We start from the raw sequence: 21,596 nt of genomic DNA on the forward strand, positions 1-21,596 counted from the left end.
CGAAGGTCAGTAGAGTTGTGGATAGTGACGAAAGATGTTGTAGGTTACAGAGAGACATAGATATGCTGCAGAACTGGGCTGAGAGATGGCGAATGCATTTTCATTTGGGAAAAGCGTGAGGTGATTCACTTTGGAAGGAGTAACAGGAACGCAGAGTACTGGATCAGTGGTGCTGGAAGAGCACAGTAGTTCAGGCAGCATCCAATGAGCAGCGCTGCTCGTTGGATGCTGCCTGAACTGCTGTGTTCTTCCAGCACCACTGATTCAGAATCTGGTTTCCAGCATCTGCAGTCATTGTTTTTACCATGCAGAGTACTGGGCTGATGGTAAGATTCTTGGTAGCGGAGATGAGCAGAGAGCTCTGTGTCCAGATACATCGACCCATGAAAGTTGTCACCCAGCTTGATAGGGTTGTTAAGAAAGCATAGCTTTTATTGGTGGAGGGATTGAGTTTTGGAACCATGAGGTCGTGCTGCAGCTGTACAAAACTCCGGTGCAGCCATATTTGGAGTATTGCGTACAGTTCTGATCACCACATTTTGGGAAGGATGTGGAAGCTTTGGAAAGGGTTCAGAAAAGATTTACCAGGATGTTGCCTGGTATGGAGGGAAAGTCGTATGAGGAAAAGCTGAGGCACTTGTGGCTTTTGAAGAAGATTGAGGGGCGACTTGATTGAGACATATAAGATAATCAGAGGGTTAGATAGGTTGGACAGTGAGAGCCTTTTTCCTTCGATGGTGATAGCTAGCAAGTGGGGACATAGCTTTAAATTGAGAGATGATAGATATAGGACAGATGTCAGAAGTAGTTTTCTTTACTCAGAGTAGTAGGGGCATGGAACACACTGCCTGCAACAGTAGTAAACTCACCAACTTTAAGGGCATTTAAATGGTCATTGGATAGGAATATGGATGAGAATGGCATAGTGTAGGTTAGATGGGCTTCAGATTGGTTCCACAGGTTGCACAACATCGAGAGCCAAAGGGCCTGTACTGTGCTGTTATGTTCTTCTTCCCCTATCAAATATTTTTACCTTTTTAAATATTTAACTTTTTACAATTCTGACTTATTTAAAATAATAACTCCACTATTTATTTTACTAAGTCACACAGAATCAAGTTTTTTTAATGTGATTATCATTCTGGCAGACAAAAGAAACTGTCCAGTGGTACGATGTTGCCAGGAAACACTTGGTGGACACTGAGAAAGATGCAGAAGAGTTGGAACAACGAGCACAGGAGACTGCAGTTAAATTAGTTGAGGCTGAGCAGCAACTCGGGTATGGAGTTGAGTTTCATTTTGTAATAATTTAAGCTCGTTACATGAGGTACTTGAGCAGTCGTTCTACTTGCCAAAAGCAGAGACTTTAAACATAAGCCCCCTTAATCCAGCACTGAGACTGGCTTGATTATTTCCAATTGGTGATAAATACTGAAGGATCAAATTTTATTGTTCTTCTATTTAATTTTTTGGGAAAGCTTAGATTAGATATCTGAATGCTTTGTCATGAGCTAAAAGACTTTAAAATCTTGTGTTGGATTCACATAACTAGTTAATGCAATATATGGGAGGGTCAGTTAGCTGAGTTGGCTGGATGGCTGATTTGCAGTGCAGAGTAACAGCAATAGTGTGGGTTCAGTTTCATGCCAGCTGAGCTCATCATGAAAGGTTCTTCTCCTCAACCTTTTCCCATTGCTTCAGGCATGGTGACCCTCCAACTAAATCACCAGCAGTCATCGCTCTGTAATAAGAGAGCAGTCCTGTGGTCCGCTAGGACTGTGGCAACTTTAATGCAATATGTTGGTGTATTTAACACAAATGTCAAGAATGGTAGAATGCAGTTTCTAAAAGTATTCTTTTATATAGAAGAAAATTATGATCAACTATATTAGTAGAACATGAAATCCTGTAAGGCATTTAAAACACCTTTTGAATTCCTTAACTTTCTATAATATTCATAAATGCGCAATTTAAGTACTTGAATCAGGACAACCATTTTACTGTCCTATTGGATACCTAAGCAGATCATGTTATAAATCACACAGCGCCTGGTTATAGTCCAACAGGTTTATTCAAAGCACTAGCTTTGGAGCACTGCTCCTCCTCCATGCAACCACCTGAAGAAAGGCAGTGCTCAGAAAGCTAATGCTTCCAAATAAACTAGTTGGACTATAACCTGGCATTGTGCAATTTTTAACATTGTCTACCCCATTGGTTCCTCCACATCATAAGCAGATTACAGTCATCATTGTAGTCCTTTACAGTTGAAGCAACGTTGTGATTATATTAGAAATGGAAATACCTTGGTTTTACTTTTCATAGTCAAGAAACATCATGTATGTGATGTGGATTTCATTCTGACTCAAATATATCCCGAGCCTTTTATAATTGTCCCAGATATATTTAATTTTGGAAAATAATTGGTTCTTTGTCGTAGTAATAAATGAGTGACTGGTCTCATAGATTAATGAAAGCTGACTTGAAGGATCTTGAACAACACAAGACTGAACAAGAGAGTATTTTGAAAGAAATTAACAAAGAGATCACTATAAAGGATTCAGAACTCCAAGCACTCATCCAAAGAAAGGAAAGCATGACTGATAGGTAAGTGAATAATAACTTTCTAATACAATTACTTTATACCTACAATTTTAAAATTTAATTCTGTTCAAAGTCAATATTCTAGTATGCCTGACAAGTCTTTTTTAGTAGTCTAGGTCCTTGAAGTCTGCTTCCTAGATGGCTGCAGTAGTCCTAATATGTAATTTCATCAACCCATTGAGCTGGTACCTTTGACATCCTATCCCTTAACTTAGTTCCGGCATAGTAATGATGATGCAACAATGAAGACCACCTCCTCTAATCTATGCTCTATCATTTGCGTGAAAGCAAGGATGAAGGATTAGCTTTTAATGTGCAGGACTAATTAAAGAAGCAGCTCTTTGTCATGCAGAGTTTGTACGGTAAGATTAAAGCTTAAAAGAGAAAATTGCTCAACATTTGAAGAGATATTGCACAATGGCTCCACCACAGCCCTTATCAACTGTTGGCACATGACAGCTGGTCAGTTTTCTTCCATAGGGAGCAGGTTGCGGTAGGTTTGATCTCTGTTAATACTAGCATCCTGATACAAGTGTGTGCAACTTGGTCCAGTAGGAAAGAACTATGAAAGTTAATACATACTTGTATGGTGTTTAGAAAATGTACCTATAATGATCAGATAATTGTAGGTGTGCCTGCAATGGTCAAATAATTGTTATGCAGTATTTAAAAGGAGAGGTGTGGCACTTGATGGCTAAAGGATGATGAATACCTATTGTTCTAAAAAAAAGAAATAACTTCAGTAGCTAAACATTTTGCATTTTCTACTATGGTCCAACTTATAGTAACAGTTTGGTGGTATAGCATGAAATGCAACCTGAAGCTTATTGGGGACAAAATCCAAAAAGATGATAGTAATTAACATAACAAATTGGGGAGAGTTCATGTTCAGGGAATAAGTTTTATTAAAGTAATGTTTGCTGTTCTTGCTGACAATTACAAGCTTTAATTCAGAAGAATTTATTAATTTTACTGTTCAGCCTCGAGAAACTACAAACAGAGATCCATTCGGCAGAAACCAAAGAGAAACAGTACCAGGAAATGCTGAAAGAAACAGCAGCATTGCTGCAGGACAAAAACAATGAATTGGAAAGTCTAAATAGTCAGGTAATTTAAGAAACGGTCACTTGAAATCTATTGATCAAATAATCCAACTTTTCTTGATGAAGTTCATGTTACCCAAAGTATCAGATATTAATGCTGTAGAAATAATGTATTTAGCTGCAGCTATTGAAGCAGTGTACAAGATGTCAACAAGTTGGAAAATGCTGAAATATTAAATAGCTATAGTCACTCATATCTTTGTCTAGTAACAAACCAGCATAATCAAAGACTTGAATGCTGGTCACTAGCTTGCCTCTCAGCCAGTGTTATGAATGGTATAGGAAGATTCTATAAATGGAAGAAAAGTTTTCAAAGTTGATGTGGTTAAGAAGTTGTTTTCAAAAGAGCACAAAATGAAATACAGTGCAGGCAAAGGTTTAATTTCCAATCCATAACTTCAATTTTAAATCTAAGACCAATTTTAATTGTTTTTCATATTTACAACTCTGATATTGTGACCTTTGTTTCTTTCCCATTAGATTGAAGCACTGCAGAAAGAGTTAATGATGTTGGACAAGTTTTCAGGCAAAAAGAAAGAGGAGCTTTGCATTTTTCAGAATGATATGGAATTAAAAAAAGCAAGCCTGATGGAAGTTCTTAGTAATGTTGAGACGGAGGTGACTGATAAGCAGCGTCAAATTCTGGTGAGTATTTATTTGCATTGCATTGTGTATTCTGAAAGTTTTCAAGATATAGAAATCATCCTGAAGCAGGATATTTTCCCTCTGACAAAAGTCTACATTTGGGACATTTGCTCTGCTTGCCTTAAATTTCTTCTCCTGAAATATCTCAAAAGGGGATGCTGTGTAATCCTTTTAATCTACTGGCAAAATTTGTTTGATTTCTGGCTACATGGAGACTTCCCATCTCTCTTGGTTGCATGTCACGTAGAGGAGGAAAGATATTTCTGCTTAACCTTCCAAGTGGTATATTGATAAGAATGGATCCTCTGTTCAAAGAGAAGATTTAAAACAATTAAAGACCAAAGAGTTGTTAGTGGATGCCTTGTTACTGTAAGCCTATTTGAATGTGACCAGAGATTGAGTGAAGGTGACTTAAAGGAAACTGCTGGGTTCATCCTTGTGAGCGAGATTGAAGAGATCCTGTTAAAGCTAAAAGAAACTTAAGGACTGCAAACAGATGCTACATTCTTTCTGAGTGTAGTCTAATGTACGGGCATTTCAGTTGCATTCAGAAGTTAGGGCATGTTTAGCCATTTGAAGTGTTAGTTACCAGCTAAATATTTCATTGACAAAAACAGAGGTTGCTGGAAAAGCTCTGCAGGACTGGCAGCATCTCTGAAGAGAAATGAGAGCTAGCTTGTCAAGTCTGGTGAGGAAGGGTTACTGGACCCGGAACATTAATTCTGATTTCTCTTCACAGATGCTGCCAGACCTGTTGAGCTTTTCCAGCAGCTTCAGTTTTGTTTCTGATTTGCAGCTCCACAGTTCTTTTGGTTTTTATTTAATATTCCATTGACATTGGTTTTAATTGTCTGTTATAATAAAGGTCCTGAAACATGATTTTTTTTGTTGTGATTACTTTGTGTTGATTATTAGGAATTATGTTTGATCTAAAATTGATGCCTTGACCAAATCATAATGTGCATGAATTGTGCTAGACCAACAAATAGTTATGATGCGGAGGTGCCAGTGTTGGACTGGGTGGACAAAGTTAAAAATCACACAACACCAGGTTATAGTCCAACAGGTTTAATTGGAAGGGCTAGCTTTAGGAATGCTTCTTCTTCAGGTAGCTGTGGAGCAGGGTCATAAGACACAGAATTTATAACAAAAGATCACGTCATGCAACTGAAATGATATATTGAACAAATCTAGATTGCGGTTAAGTCTTTCAGCACTCCGAATGCTAATACTTCCAAAAATCCTGTCAGACTATAACCTGGTGTTGTATAATTTTTAACAAATAATTAAGCATGGTAGTATCTTTAAAGTGGATAGACCCATTTAGGGCATAAGGCTTATCAATTTTGGAGGAGAAGTTGGAAACCCTAACTGATCTATAAAACCTTACAACTTGCAAATGGTATAGTGGAATAAAAGAAAACCTTGCCATGAATTTTATCACATCTGCTCTGTTTCTCTATTTATGATTGTATGTATGCTAACCAGTGTCTCTGTTCATAGATTGCATCTGAAAAATTTTTACAATAAAGTCTTTTTATGAGTATAATGTGTGATAAAACATGCTGGAATTCTTCTAATTTGTAAAAATATGATTTATAGGAACTGAAGACATTGCTTGAAGAAATGAGTGCACAAAAAGGAGAACTTAATGCTCAGATCAGCGAAAAGAATTCACAGCTTTTCTTGTCAAAACAAGAAGTGATGAATGAGGAAGTAAGGCTTCAGAGCTTGCGAGCACAAACAATCAAGCAAAAGACAGGTTGGTTTTCTAAAAATTGCAAAAGGTATTCCAACATATTTGTTAGCTTTGAAACTGTTCCAAGACAGTATTATTTCCCTGAAAAATGTTTTGCAGACAAATAATTGGGAATAAATGAAACACAAGTTTTCTCAATACTGTCAAAACGATGAGGCAATCACTTTCTTACAATGAGTTCCTCCATCTTGTTCCTACATTTTTAGTATGTTACCTAACAAGTATAAAGTGATAGACATTTATTCAATTATTATAGTTTATCCATTGTGCTGAAAAGGATTTTTTTTCAATACAATGCTGATATGAAATGCTCATTCCCAATCAGCCATTTAGAATTGATGGACATTTGTTAATAAGTCATGAATCGTGAAAATATATGGAATGAGCAATTTGATATTTTAGGTTTGTATCTAATTTCTTGAAATCTTGCTTGTTTTAATTTATCACTCCATACTCGCTTCCCTAATAAATTAAACGTAAAGATAACTTTGTATTGGTCAGTTACTGTTTTGTTTCATCATGTTCCAACAATGGCAAGTATTTTTTACTTTCATAATGGTTAGGTAGTTGAAGCAGTATTTCTCCGTGCATTCTTTTTGTTGTGGTTAAATGGGAGTGCAAAATTTGTTTATTCTGTTATAATATTGCTCTTAATGTTAATCAAAAATGTTTTAACTTTCTAACTTCAGCTTTAAAACAGTCCAGGTAAAAAGTTATTCCTTTGCTTTTTTTCCTATTACTGATACTTCTTTCTGTCAAATGAAGACTGTATTTGTTATCTTTCTTTCCCCCTAGAGCTGAAACATGTTCTGGAAATGATGCATTTAGAAAACGATGAACTTTTAGAACTGAAACAGCAACATGAGCTGAAAGTAAACGAGCTGGAGAGAATACAAGCTGCGCTGCGGGAGGTTTGTGCTGTGTGCGATAAAATGCAATGTAAAAAACCTTCGAGACGATGGTGAAAGAATTATTCCTGTGTAGTGACATTATAAATACGTACAACATTTATAATGTTGCTCCACAGAATGACCATTACAACTCTCTCAATATGGAATTTATATAGATAAGCAGTGTTTTCAACATTGACCTGTATAAAGCAACCTGCATACCACCTTCCTCCAGTCTGGGAAAGAATATTCATGACGGTTCTTTGGCTAAAGGACAGAAAACAATGTCATATCTGCATGGGCATTGCTACTTTAATTTTGTGGCCTTCAGTTTTGGTAACAAATCTATTATCTGGAAATTTATCAAGTGCCTTCACTGCACAACTATTTTATGAATATCAACCCTCTATGTAATTTAATCAGAAATGAAGGGATATTGATAAGTTTAAGTGAATGAGTAAAACTGTAGCAAATGGTTTCAAAGCAAACAGATTTGATGTCATCCACTTTAGAATTAATATTCTAAAACTGGGTACTCCCAATGTCTGAGAAAGTGAAAACTGTGAAGCTACAAAGAGGCTTGAGCGAACAAGGATGTTATCATTACATCATTAAAATATTATGGACAAGTGCAAAAAATAATCAAAGTGGGAATAGAATGCTGACCTTTGTATCTGGAAGACTTGAAAACTAAGATGTAGAAAACCTACATCAGCTGCACAAAACCTTGTTAAGATCTGGAGTTCTGAGAGCAGTTCTGGACACCACCTAAGCTACATCAATTTATATTGTTGAGAGACTAAACAAATTAGGATTATATTCTCAAATTTAGAAAGTGAAAGAGAGACTTGATTAAAGTTTTCAAGAATACTATGGGGAACAAATGAAGTGAAGAAACTATTGAAGATTCCAGAGTCAAGGATTATGGGACATAGTCCAAAAATTAAAGTTAGCCATTAAAAAGATGAAAGTTAGCAACGTTCCGCGCATATAAAACCAGGCATATGTCAGTAGATTGTCATTCTTAACATTCTAACTATAATTGGACAGCATTTCTGCTTTTTTGATTTTTGCTGTTTTCCATATGATTGCAGTCTCAGTTCTGTATATCAGTGGCATGCAAAACATGACTATTTAGTGGTAGAGGAAGCTTTTCATTGGAGAAATCCACCTTAATTGGCAAGGTTTCACCTTTATTAAAGAGCCTAGTGAAACAGAAGTGTTGCATCATGGCCATTCAAAAACTGGTGTTTCGTCCTCTTTTAAAAACTTTGGTTCATTTTTCCTTCAGCTGATTCCATTGTTATTTTAATACTGTGCATAAAAGCATTCTTACCTTTAATGGTCAGTTACAGCAGGTAGCATTGCAAGTATAATCAAGAATTTAAACTTTTGTTCCACAAACACACTCTTATTTTGAAGTAATCCTAATAAGAACATAGGCGTGTTTATCACCATAACTTTGTGCTTAACCTTTTAACTTATTAAAAATTGACCCACACTGCAGTCGGAATTAGACTTGTTTAGTCAATATTATATGCTTAGTTTTTACAGTGCTCATTAAGTTTCATTTTCTTTAGGAGAAGAGTGAATTGGAAAACCTGCAGCTTACATCCCAGTGTCAGCGAGCAGAAACAGACCACCAGAAACAGCTTATTGAAAAGGATCGACAAGACGTAGACCAGCTGAACAGCAAGATAAATTCCCTTAAGCATAATATTGAGTCTCTAGAGAGAGAGAAAAGCCAACTTAAGGGAAATTGCCTTGCATTGGAAAACAAACTTGCTCAAGCAAAAAAGTAAGGAACAGAGCAGATATTAACCCAGTTCAATTCAAATAAAGCACTAACACAACTAACAATAATGTTGATAAGTCAGACTACGTAACACAGATATTAACACTGTCATGATCCCAGCTGATGGTGCATACTAAAGTGAAGCCCAGCTTGACAGATTGTAAATTTAATTTTTGCAATCGCCTTTTACTTACAGTAGTGAGGAAGTGCTGCACAGTTGCAGGTACTGTATCTCAGATGAGAGCACAAAATTCTCTTAGCATTGTTTGAAGTATATCTGGAGAATGTTGATCTCCACACCAAGATTTATCCTTCCACCAATTCCAAAAATAGATGATTTGGTCATTTATTTCATTACTGCTGGCGAGACTTTGCTGTGCCTGAATTGATCACATGATTTTCACATTTAACAGTAGCCACACACTTTGAAAGTACTTATTATGATTTCTGAAGACTGAAAATTTAAAAAGAAATTCAGACTTCCAGTTGATTATAGCAGGGTAAGATGTCAGGACTTCAAGTTTTAGACTTTCACTATAATGGAAAAGTAAAAATATAATTGGTTAAACACCATCTTTAGAGGCAACTTATACTTTAAACCACAAAACAGAACATTTACTTTTTTTTTCTTTTAGCACAGTTGAAAATATAATTCACTTGTGTCATTTACACTATCCTTTAAGTAGACATTCAGTTCTTCCTGAACTGGTTAAGATTATTCTAAGAACCTGAGGAGTTACTTTTGTTCTTTTCCTTTCATCAGTCTAGTAACTTTTTAATCTCCGCTCTCTTGGTGATAGAAAATGTGGGAAAAATGTAAGGTCACTTTTTCAGGAAGATTAGAGGAGCTGAATATTATTTAAATAGAGAAGGATTGCAGAAAGCTACAGAACAGAGGGATTTGGGAGTCCTCGTTCATGAATAATAAAGTTAGTATCCAAGTTCAGCAGGTAATAGGGAAGGTAAATGGGATGTTGGCCTTTATTTCAAAGGCAATGGAGGGTAAAAGTAGGGATATTTTATTAAAATTGTACAACGCACAGTCAGACCACAGCTGTCAACAATTTTGAAACCCTTATCTAAGGAAAGACACACTGGCATTGGAGGTAGTCCAGAGAAGCTTCGTTAGGCTGATACCAAGTATGAAGGGAATGTCTTAGAGGTGGAGCAGGTTAGGATTCTACCCACTGGAATTTAGAAGAATGAGAGTGACCTTATTGAAATATACAAGGCTCTTAAGGGACTTAACAAGGTAGATGCAGTAAAGTTGTTGCCCCTTGTGGTAGATTCTAGGACAAGAAAGCATAATCTCAAAATGAGGATTTACCTATTTATGACCTGAAAAATTTCTAATCTCTAAGTACAGTGAAAATGTGAAACTAATTACTGCAGTAGGGTGTTAAGGTTAGGTTGTTAAATATATTTAAGACTGAGATAGAGTTTTTACCAATTAGGAAATCAAAGGCTGAATGGCCTCCTGCTCATATTTCTTTTTTTTTGGTAGTCCTGACTGTTGAGAGTCTGTAATATGCGTTTGAGATGGAAACTTTTCTTTCCTTTCTAAGCGGTAATAATTTACAGCAACACTACCTCTGCCCGACTGAAACTACCTTGACCCTAGAACTGATGTGGACCCATTGAAAACCCCACAACAGATCTCTCCATTGTTCATAGGCAGGAATGAATGTAGTAACCATTGGAGCACCATGTTCCCAGATGTTACAATTCTCCAGCTAATTGGTTCTCCACAGTTGCTACCCAGAACATGCTTTAGAAATGGATACAAAAAGGATTTCATGTTATGCAGTATGATTAGATTAGATTAGATTACTAACAGTGTGGAAACAGGCCCTTCGGCCCAACAAGTCCTCACCAGCACTCCGAAGAGCAACCCACCCAAACCCATTCCCTTACATTTACCCCTTCACCTAACACTACAGGCAATTTAGCATGGCCAATTCACCTAACCTGCACATTTTTGGACTGTCGGAGGAAACCGGAGCACCCGGAGGAAATCCACACAGACACTGGGAGATTGTTCAAACTCTGCACAGACAGTTACCTGAGGTGGGAATTGAACCCAGGTCTCTAGCACTGTGAGGCAGCAGTGCTAACCACTGTGTCACCTGTGCTGTATTAAAATTTTCATTTGAATTTAATACTTTGAATCCAACAACTTTTTTCAGTATTTCTCCACATTAAAAACTGAAACAATTAAAATTACTTTTTTGGACTTCAGACAGACTTATAAATATGATTTTTGTGTTTTACCTTTGTTATTTCCAGAGCCTTTGAAGCCACTGAAGACAATAACAGACATGCTGCATCTAAACTGCAGAAACAACAAACTGAGATAAGTCATCTGAATCAGGAAATCAGTCAAGTAACAACCCAAAAGGAAGAGCTAAATAGGAAAATAGAAGACATGGAAACCTGTTTGCAAGGTACATCAATTAACCATTGATAACCAACGTGATTATTATGCAAGGTTTGTAGCTCAGGTTGAGGCTTAGGGTGTAGGTTTGCTCGCTGAGCTGTAAGTTTGATATCCAGACATTTCATTACCTGGCTAGGTAACATCATCAGTGGCAACCTCCAAGTGAAGCGAAGCTGTTGTCTCCTGCTGTCTATTTATATCCTTCTCCAGGATGGGGTTCCTGGGGTTTGTGGTGATGTCATTTCCTGTTCGTTTTCTGAGGGGTTGATAGATGGCATCTAGATCTAGGCGTTTGTTTTTGGCGTTGTGGTTGGAGTGCCAGGGCTCTCAGAATCCTCTTGGAATCCTAGTAGCACACAAACCCACCAACACTCTCAAACAAAGACTAACAAATTTAAAAGACGCAGTACAACCCATGGACAAAACCAACGTCATCTACAAAATTCCATGCAAGGACTGCCACAAACACTACGTAGGACAAACAGGAAGAAAATTAGCCACCAGGATACACGAACACCAGCTAGCCCCAAAAAGACACGACCCTCTCTCCCTTGTAGCCCTACACATGGATGAAAACAACCCACCATTTCAACTGGGACAGCACATCTATCCTGGGCCAGGTTAAGCAAAGACATGCCAGAGAATTCCTAGAGGCCTGGCACTCCAACCACAGCGCCATTAACAAATAGATCCAGATGCCATCTATCAACCCCTCAGAAAACAAACAGGAAATGACATCACCACAAACCCCAGGAATCCCATCCAGGAGAAAGATATAAATAGAAAGCAGGAGGCAACAGCTTCGCTTCAGTTGGAGGTCGCCACTGATGTTACCTAGCCAGGTAATGAAACGTCTGAATATCAAACTTACAGCTCAGCGAGCAAACTTACACCCTATGATTATTATTTATGAATAACTGCTGCTATTATTTAATCTGCCTTCTAATGCTTTGCTTTCTGCTGTCCTAATTAGTAAGGGACAGTAAAATCAGAAGCTGTTTCATGATCCACATTCTATTTGGCCTGAAAGCATTATAGAATCCAAAACAAGCCATTCGATCCAATAAGTCCGTATCGACCCTCTGAAGCGTATCCCATCCCTCTACCCTAAAACCCTGCATTTCCCACAACCAATGTAGTAACCTACACATCCCTGAACACTGTGGACAATTTAGCATGGTCAATTCACCTAACCTGCAAATTTTTGAACTGTGGGAGGAAACAGAACATCCGGAGCAAATCATGCAGACATGGGGAGAGTGTGCAAACTACACACAGACAGTTGCTCAAGACTAGAATTGAACCTGGATCCCTGGTGCTGAGAGGCAGCAGTGCTAACCACTAAGCTACCAAGAAAAGAGTTGCTTGAAAATGGAAGAATTTAATCCGAAATAAAAATTGAAATTGCAGATTGCTGATGGCTCCTTTGTCATCTTGCATTGTGTTCTAACTCGCATGCAGATTTGTAAATCAACTTGAACAGAACCTGTTTGCAACCTGGGAATTAGATATACATTTTTTTTCCTACTTGGCAATATCAAATGAGCTGACCCTGATATTTTTGATGGATCATTGGCAGAGGTCCTGCTTTGCTGTGCTTAGAACAATACATCAGAACATTGTTAATATTGATACCTAATTTTTATTTGGTCAGATGTGTTTGGGCCAACTTTCAGTAGGTAAAGGAAATACAGAAAAACTGAAACATTTCATATTTAATCAGAAACTATTTCTGTTGAATAGAGAGGAAGGCAGAGTTGGAAATAGTGACGGATAATCTCAGAGATATCAAAGACCAGCTGCAATTAGCAGATCAGGTAAAGTCATGATTTAGTTTTAAGTTGAACTGCCATGTGTTTATACAGAGTTTATAGTAAAGTTTAAAAATGGATAGAGTAAAAATAATTTGTAGACTATTTTACAAAATGTTAGATATTCCATTATCGATCATTGGAATGCAGTGGACAAGGAGTGACTGATTTTGTCGTCAACTCAAATGGGAAAAAGATGCAAAAATCATAAATATAGTTTTTAGTAACTTTATTTTGATAGAGCTCAAAACAATGAGACATACTTTTTAAAATAGAATATTTTACATTCGCTATGTGATACTTTGATTAAAATCCCTCACTACATGAAACGAAGAAATGTGTGTCCATTTTGAAGCTATAATCCTGTATGCATAATAATATTCTTTAGACTTGCATATTTAGTGTCAGTGTGTTGTATTGCATGATACATTGTTGGGAGACATAAAGGAGATTGAGATGAATAGAATAACAGGTCTTTGTCTCAATGTTGTGCTGCTGAGTTGATGAATGTTGGGATTCTGAGGGTCAGGATTTTGCATTTGGAAAGGCAACGACTGATCAGGGATAGTCAACATAGCTCGTATGTGGGAAATAGTGTCTCACTAATTGACTGAGTTTTTTTTGAAAAGGTGACAAAGAGGGTTGATGAATGCAGAACGGTGGCTTTGTCTATTTAGATTTCAGCAAAGCTTTCAACAAGATTTTGCATGATAGACTGGTTAGTAAGGTTGGATCATATGGGATCTGGAGGAGCTAGCCATTTGGATACAAAATTGGCTTGAAGGTAGCAAACAGGGTGGTTTTAAAGGGTTGCCATGGTGTGTCACAAGGTTCAGTGCTGGGTCCACTGCTTTTCATCATTTATATAAATGATTTGGATGGAGGTATAGAGGGTATATTAGTAAGTTCACAGATGACACCAAAATAGATGCTGTAGTGGACCATGAAGAAGATTACCTCAGTACAATGGGACTTTGATCAGATGGGCCAATTGTCTGAGGAGTGGCAGATATAGTTTAATTTAGATTAATATGAAACGTTGCATTTTGTTAAGGCAAATCAAGGCATGCCTTATACAGTAAATGGTAGTGCCCTGGGCGGTGTTGCCGAACAAAGTCACCTTGGAGCAGAGATGCATAGTTCCTTGAAAGTGGAGTCACAGGTAGACAGGATGGTGAAGAACACTTGCCTTCATTGGTTAGAACATTGAGTTATGAAGTTGAGATGTCATGTTGCAGGACATTAGTGAAGCCATTTTTAGAATACTAAGTGCAGTTCTGATTTCCCTTCTATAGGAAGGATGTTGTGAAACCTGAGGGGATGCAGAAAATATTTACTGAGATGTTACTGGGACTAGAGGGTATAAGGAATTATGGAGAGAAGCTGAATAATCTGGGGCTGTTTTCCCTGGAGTATCAGAGGCTGAGTGATGACTTTATAGAGGTTTATGAAATCATGAAGGGCATGGATAAGGTTAACAGCCACGGTCTTTTTCCTAGAGGAGGGGAGTCCAAAACTAGAGGACACAGATTTAAGATAAGAGGAGGAAAATTTGAAAAGACCTGAGGGGTAACCTTTACACGTAGAGGGTGTTGCATGTATGGAACAAGCTGCCAGAGGAAGTGATGGAATTGAGTACAATTACAACATGTAAAAGGCATCTGGCTGAGTGTAAGAATAGGAAGGGTTCAGAGGGATTTGGGCCAAATGCTGGTAAATGGAACTAGGTCAGATTGGGATGTCTGGTCGCTGCAGACAAATTGGACTGAAGGTTCTGTTTCTGTGCTGTATGGCTCTAAGTTGTGACATTTGATATAAGGACGATATTTCCTTGATTTTTCTTTCTTGGTAAACAGATCCAGAGTATCTCAGCAGAGCACACTTTTTGTAGCTCTATGTACTAAATACTTGCAACAACTGTGATTTAGTAATTGTGTAATGTTCATTTAGTTAGATCTTCTAGAACCAGTTGATTTATAGCACCAAAGAGAGCTTTTGATAAACGATGTAATGTACAGAAATTTTTTTTGTTGAATGAACAAAATGTAACAATATGGAGTACTTAGACTTTTAATTACTCAATTGAACGTAATTTAATACTTGCTGAATTTGTATTTACTGTTAAGTCGCCAAAGTCCAAGAGGACCATAGGGTTGCTCTGTCATTTGAGAGATTCTGGATCAGTGGTGCTGGAAGAGCACAGCAGTTCAGGCAGCATCCAACGAGCAGCGAAATCAACGTTTCAGGCAAAAGCCCTTCATCAGGAATAAAGGCAGTGAGCTGGAAGCATGGAGAGATAAGCTTCCAGCTCACTGCCTTTATTCCTGATGAAGGACTTTTGCCCGAAACGTCGATTTTGCTGCTCGTTGGATGCTGCCTGAACTGCTGTGCTCTTCCAGCACCACTGATCCAAAATCTGGTTTCCAGCATCTGCAGTCATTGTTTTTACCTGTCATTTGAGAGAGACAATTGCTGAGTTTAATTTGAGTATCATCTCACCTCAGGCAAGGGGCAAGGTTGAGAAGGTTGCACCTTCATATTAAATGCTAATATCAAATAGTCATTGATATTTTTATGAATTTTTTAGGACTTTCAGAATATTACTAAAAGGCGTGATGTATTAAAAACTGAACAGCTAACATTGAAGGAAAATATAAATCAAAGCGCACGTAAATATCAAGCTTGTCTGAATAAAGAGAAACGAAAAGAACAAGAGTTATTTATGCTTCAGCAACAAATTGAAGAAAAGCAAAATGAACTCTCAGAGCAGCAAAGGGTAGGATGGTTATCTAATAATCTACACAAATCCATTAGCAATGTTGTATTCATTGTAGAAATAATTACCATTATGTTAATAGCAATTGAGTGTTTAACAATAAAAAGTTTCCGTAAAAGAAAGGAAAAGTTCAAAGGTTCCAGTTTTGTTTTTGTGGGATGAGAGCAATTGATAAGGTCGGAAATTATTTGCCATTCTTAATTGCATTTGAAGTGGGAATGAATTGCCTTGAAATGTTGTAGTCCATGTGATGTTAGTAAACCCAAAGTGCCATTGAGTGTAGACCTCCAGGATTTGAACACAGTGGCAATTAAGGAACAATGATATGATTCCTAATCAGAGATGCATAACTTGAAATGAATGTTGCATGTGGAGTGTTCCCATACATCTAACACGCTTAAAATACATAGATCACAGGAGACAGTAGCAATGACTGCTCTTCTCCTCACGGTTGATTGAGTCTTTGAATTTGAATGCCTTAATTTTAAACTTTGTATTCCTATTGTTGCATGATTTTAAAATTCCCTTTGAGTTTCTTCAACTTCAACTATGATACGTGTCAGAGGGCTAATAGGTTATGATCTCTTCCCAACATGATTTCGGTACTTTATTCAAACTGCTCTTCCCCAGACCCAATTTCAGCGTGATGCCCACTCTTCAAATACTTTCCCTGTGCCTCAGATCATAAAGGTGACAGGCAGATGTAGAGGTAAATCCTCATCCTAAGGCACTGTGGTGGGATGCAATGGCAGCATATTGAATCTACTCTTGGTAATGAAGGTTTTATAACAAGTGCAGGAAGACTTTACTGAGATGTTTTAATTTATTCTTTTTAGCTGTTACAGTGCCTTGAAAAGGACATTCAGATTGAGGAGATAAAGTTGGAGGAGTCTGCATCTAAAGTAAAGATCCACCTCCAAGATTTGGAGGCTGAACTATCCGACAAGAGAGAGAAATTTGAACAGACTGTTTCAAAAGTAAACTTAATGGAGGAACGATCAAGAAAACTGCAATATAATGAGGAACGTTGTATTTTTCTGGAGAACCAGATTGCTACTTTAAGTAAGTCTTGAATGTTGAGTCTGACATGGCTTTGGCACCCAAGTGGCTTTGTAAGTTCAATTAATGAATAGTTGAGTCATTCAGAGATGCCAGATGAAGTCACCAATCTACTTTGTATAGGCTAACCTCAGACAGAGTAGCATTTAAGGTACAACAAATGGCCTCGATCCCACCACACATGTAAAGGAAAATACCAGATCTTTGGCTCTTGTTGACATTGTGCCTTGCCTGTCATAGACGATGGGTAGCCATGAATGCTGGTTGAGATCAGAATCAAGCTTGCCTTTAAAATATCTCTCAGTTAATAGATGAAGCATGTGAGTGTCCTGATTTCAACATTATCAAGGCATGTACATAGAACACAGAGCAATTTTCCGTCAGTGATTTTGTTACTAATAAAACCAAAATGGTATGCTTGCTCACCTCAATGGCAAGTCTGAATCTCAGTTAAGATTAATATTAAGCAGTTACTTCCTAAGCCAGGATGCAATACACTCTGTTTCGAAGCTACCTTGAACCTTTATTTGCAAAATATTTGATTTACATTGCATATTCTGTTTTGTTGCAGAGCATCAGCTCGCCAAGCAAGAACAAAAACAGCAAGAAATGCTAAATGAACTTACGTTTTGTCATAAAGAAGTTGAGTTCTCAAAAAAAAATCTAACTCGTCTCCAGGAGCTGATCTTTTCAGAGAGGAAAAAGGCAGAGAAACATATTACAGCCATCAAAGAAGAGTCTAAAGCTCAGCGAACTCAACTAGAGAAGGTCCTTAACGTAAGTGGCTGTAACCACCATGCCATTTTGCAGTAATAGACAGTCCTTATTATAGTTTAGCAGAATTTTAATGTTGATAAACTTTTAACTGAACTACTGACTGTATAACAACCCATTTATCACTGTTGCTGTTGCCTTAGAAGATAACTATTAAGATAAATTACAAAAAGATGGAAAAGAATATCATTTAAAAATGTATTAATGGAGTAAGTGATAAATTTATAATAGCCATATATCTTTTACGGACTAAAAAAAACCCACTGGGGTTACTTCTGATTTTGTTACATCAACACAGGAACAAAAACATGAAAACAACAAACTCCAAAATGAATTATCTTCAAGAGACCAGACTGCTCATGATAACCATGAACGTACAAAACGTGTCATGACTGAATTAAATGAGATGAGACAGGAATATCTTGAACTCAAGCAACAGGTACATGACAAGAAAAGCATTGTTTTTCACAATTAGCTGAAACAAAATAAATTTGTACTATGTAAGAATTGTTGGTTTCAGTTTTTATCAGTGGGATTCAAACCCAACACCCAATGATATTAATTCTTTGGAACTCTGGTCAGTTGATATTAGCATCACATCATCATCTTCCTCTATAACACAAAAGAATAAAGAACAATGCAATAATATCTGTGATTAAAATATTTTTGATGTAGTATCATTAATGCCACTAAAAATAACCAGCAAAATTTGTCAGAACTTACTTTCTCAATTTTTTTTTACCAGAACTACTTATTAAATTTGCCTTTTTGTACTGCTTCCTAAAGAAAGCATTCCTGAGAAAGAGAATCAAGCATATTAGGAAGACCAAGTGTGATTCCCTACAGTAACTTTCTGATGTTGGGAAGACTGCAAATGAGATTAGTCCCTTCCCCATGGGGAGTTGAGGAAAATATCAGATCATATGGCACAAGATGAAAAAAGCAGCAGGGTCTTGGTAATGTTACTCTTCATTAAGAAAGACAAGTGACATATGAATACAAGGCAAAAAAGGAGAAAATTATTTATAACTGGAAAACAAATATGAAATGGTTTCTGGGTATTCACACTTCAACTGCTTCTGTTTAATATTTTGATGATCTTTTAGCTGAGAAGTCAGGAACAATTGGAACAACAACAAAAGGAGATCAAGGAAGCCATAAGGACTCTTCGATCAGATGTGAAAGCAGAAATTAGCAGTAGTTTAAAAGATCTGGATCAGTCATGCAAGGAACTGAAGAATGGCCCAGATATGATTTGGGAAGAGGAGATGACTCTTCAAAGTGAAACAGAAAGCTTAAAGGATAATGGTCCCTTTGCCAGAGAAAGTTATGATGAAAGATTAAGCCTGACTAGATTCAATTTTAAGGTGATATTCCTTTGCAATTGATTTTTGATATCTGTGCTGTTATTGTTTCATATTCCTGCATTCACATGATGGGTGCATCATCTCATATTGTAAAATGATACGAAATATATAAATACTTACAAGCCCTACTTCTCTATCCACATCTTGTCAACTTGTCACGTGAAACTTCAACCGTCCCCAAATTAAGATCTGACATCACCACTAAAGGGGAAATTGGGGTTAGGTTGTAAGCATGGTTGCTTTTTGAGTATTATTGGTTTGAGGAGTGTCTCACCACATGCACTGTGCTTCAAATGGAGCAGGACAATTGACTCTTCTAATCCATTGAAGTTTCTCTGAGAGCTCTTTAAGAGTTTTGCTGCTTTTTTTTCCCCAAAAGACTTTGCGGGCAAGGACAAAAGCTGGAAATTGAACTGTCAATGTTTTGATTTCAAGCAAGACTAACATAACCAACGCCTGTGGATGAGAGTATATCTGAGCGTATCAACTTTGTTAGAATTTTTGTTTTAGAAGTTACAGAAAATGGATTGCTGAAAATTCAGTTATGAAATCGCTGTCTAAATTAAGTTTCGGATTTACCTAATGATTTTAAACTTTGAACCTTTGGTTGTTTTATGACAAATTTTATGGAAATTTGTTTTAAAACTATCAGCAAACTTACTACTATTGTACGAGTTTTCTGCTTGTATTCCTAGTGCAACCCTCTGTGTACATCAGGAAATTATCTATTAATTGCAAAGAAATCTACAGACTGTGTGCAACAACATAAAAACAGGAATATTTTTATAGGGATAAAAGTAGCTGTGGGAATATTGGAGGCTATGCAGAGTGTATGCCATCAAAGAATATTGATTTTTAATCATGTTGAATGGTGGGTGCAGATTCAAACATACTTGTAACACATGTTATCGAGCTACTGGAAAAATGCACAGTCATTAGTGAGGTTTCTGTATAACGGGGAAGGATGGAGAAAAGGCATCAATTACTCATGTTAAAATCTATTAGACAATTGCAGATCAAAGTTGGGGGAGAGCTAGAACTTGATCTTTCTACATTCTCAAGTAGGATATAAAGTATGAAATGTGTATTAAAAGGATATTATTGTTCCTCTGCCATTCAGGATGAGCAATGGCGAGGGGATGTGCGGAGAGAAAACCTACGACAACAAGAAGATCACCTCAAGGTTAAAAAAATCTAAAAGTTATATCTATTCAAAAGTGGCAATCCTACTTATATTTGTGTATACAAATTCAGATTGATATTTGAATTTATTGTTATTTCCACTTTTACCACAATTAAATACAATTCATCAGAAATAGTTAACATTTTACAAAGGAGTTGGTTGCAATGAGACAGAAGACATCACAATGAATCCAAAAGAGTTGTAAAGTTTACTGAAGACAGGATTGTCTCAATTCTTGCCTTCATATAGAGTGATACAAATGGAAACAGACCCTTCGGTCCAACCAGTCCATGCTGAGCATAAGCCTAAACTAAACTAGTTCCCACCTGCCTGCTCCTGGCCCATAATCCTCCAAACCTTTTCTATTCATGTACTTACCCAAGTGTCTTTTAAAAGCTGTAATTGTGGCCACATCCACCACTTCTTCAAGAAGTTCATTCTACATACAAACCACCCTTTGTGTAAAAAGAAAATTGCCTCTCGTGTCTTTTTTTAAATATCTTTCTTCTCACCTTAAAATGTGCCTCCTAATCTTTTGAAATCTCCCATCTTATACCTCTCAAGATTTTATAAACCTCTATAAGGTCACCTCTCAACATGACTTATCAACCCCCTCCAGCTTAATAACAGGGCGACCAGAACTGGATACAGTACTCCAGAAGAGATCTCACTAATGTCCTGTACAATCCCTCAGCATGACGTCCCAACCCTTATACTCAAACTATCTAGGACAAATTCTCTGAATTTCTTGTACAGCTTCTAAACACCTGTCACCCCGTTTGAAATAAATTCTATAAGCCTTTAAATTCTAGATCTGTATTTGCCATTGCTCTGTTCCATTTCTGTTTCATATTTTAAATAGGTATTCTCCCTAATTCAAGTCACAACAATAGCATAAGGACTTGAGAAAGTGCAAATAACTAATCAAGCAGAGAACTAGGGTATCTATCAAAACGCTAGACTCAGTAATTGTAATGAAATACGACATTATTCAGAGCTTGAAACTAAATTGAATTTTATGAGACTCTTCAAATGACAGCATAGTGTTGCTTGAGGCCAAGATTTGAACTGCACCTTACCTAATCTGGACTCTGACTGTTAGAAATTCTAAGCATAATGCGTCTAGGGGTCCAGTAACTCTGAATAAACGGTATCAAAAACTTGCCCACATGAAACATTTTATTGTGTGTCATGTTTATTTACCGAATGCAGGAGTAAATGTTATATCTGGAGTTGTAAACTTTAACAGGGAGTAATAAGAGGTTGAACATCTGATGTTCACATTTGATTTCTAAATACAATAGGTTGCCAGTCCTCCATATGTAGACATAGGAATGTTCAAAGAAAGCACTTCCTTAGAGGATTACATTCTAGACATTTGAGTTACAAATGCCTT

At 37.1% G+C, this 21,596-nt stretch overlaps 1 protein-coding gene across 5 annotated transcripts in view; it reads left to right on the forward strand.

Annotated features, from left to right (window-relative positions):
* Positions 1–21,596, forward strand: part of cntrl (centriolin) — a 123,426-nt gene that overhangs the window by 93,158 nt on the left and 8,672 nt on the right. For 4 of the 5 annotated variants that reach the window (XM_060841459.1, XM_060841460.1, XM_060841461.1 and 1 more), the window contains 15 exons: positions 1,149–1,279; positions 2,464–2,604; positions 3,582–3,708; positions 4,185–4,349; positions 5,952–6,111; positions 6,904–7,019; positions 8,579–8,796; positions 11,080–11,237; positions 12,974–13,047; positions 15,629–15,817; positions 16,654–16,879; positions 17,448–17,653; positions 17,949–18,089; positions 18,757–19,017; positions 20,138–20,200. In XM_060841459.1, coding sequence (XP_060697442.1) covers positions 1,149–1,279; positions 2,464–2,604; positions 3,582–3,708; positions 4,185–4,349; positions 5,952–6,111; positions 6,904–7,019; positions 8,579–8,796; positions 11,080–11,237; positions 12,974–13,047; positions 15,629–15,817; positions 16,654–16,879; positions 17,448–17,653; positions 17,949–18,089; positions 18,757–19,017; positions 20,138–20,200 — 2,376 coding nt within the window. The remainder of the gene's footprint in view (positions 1–1,148; positions 1,280–2,463; positions 2,605–3,581; positions 3,709–4,184; positions 4,350–5,951; positions 6,112–6,903; positions 7,020–8,578; positions 8,797–11,079; positions 11,238–12,973; positions 13,048–15,628; positions 15,818–16,653; positions 16,880–17,447; positions 17,654–17,948; positions 18,090–18,756; positions 19,018–20,137; positions 20,201–21,596) is intronic. The other variant, XM_060841462.1, reaches the window with a different exon arrangement.

This window comes from Hemiscyllium ocellatum, chromosome 21 (genome assembly GCF_020745735.1).
Source record: "Hemiscyllium ocellatum isolate sHemOce1 chromosome 21, sHemOce1.pat.X.cur, whole genome shotgun sequence".
Taxonomy (NCBI): Eukaryota; Metazoa; Chordata; class Chondrichthyes; order Orectolobiformes; family Hemiscylliidae; genus Hemiscyllium; species Hemiscyllium ocellatum.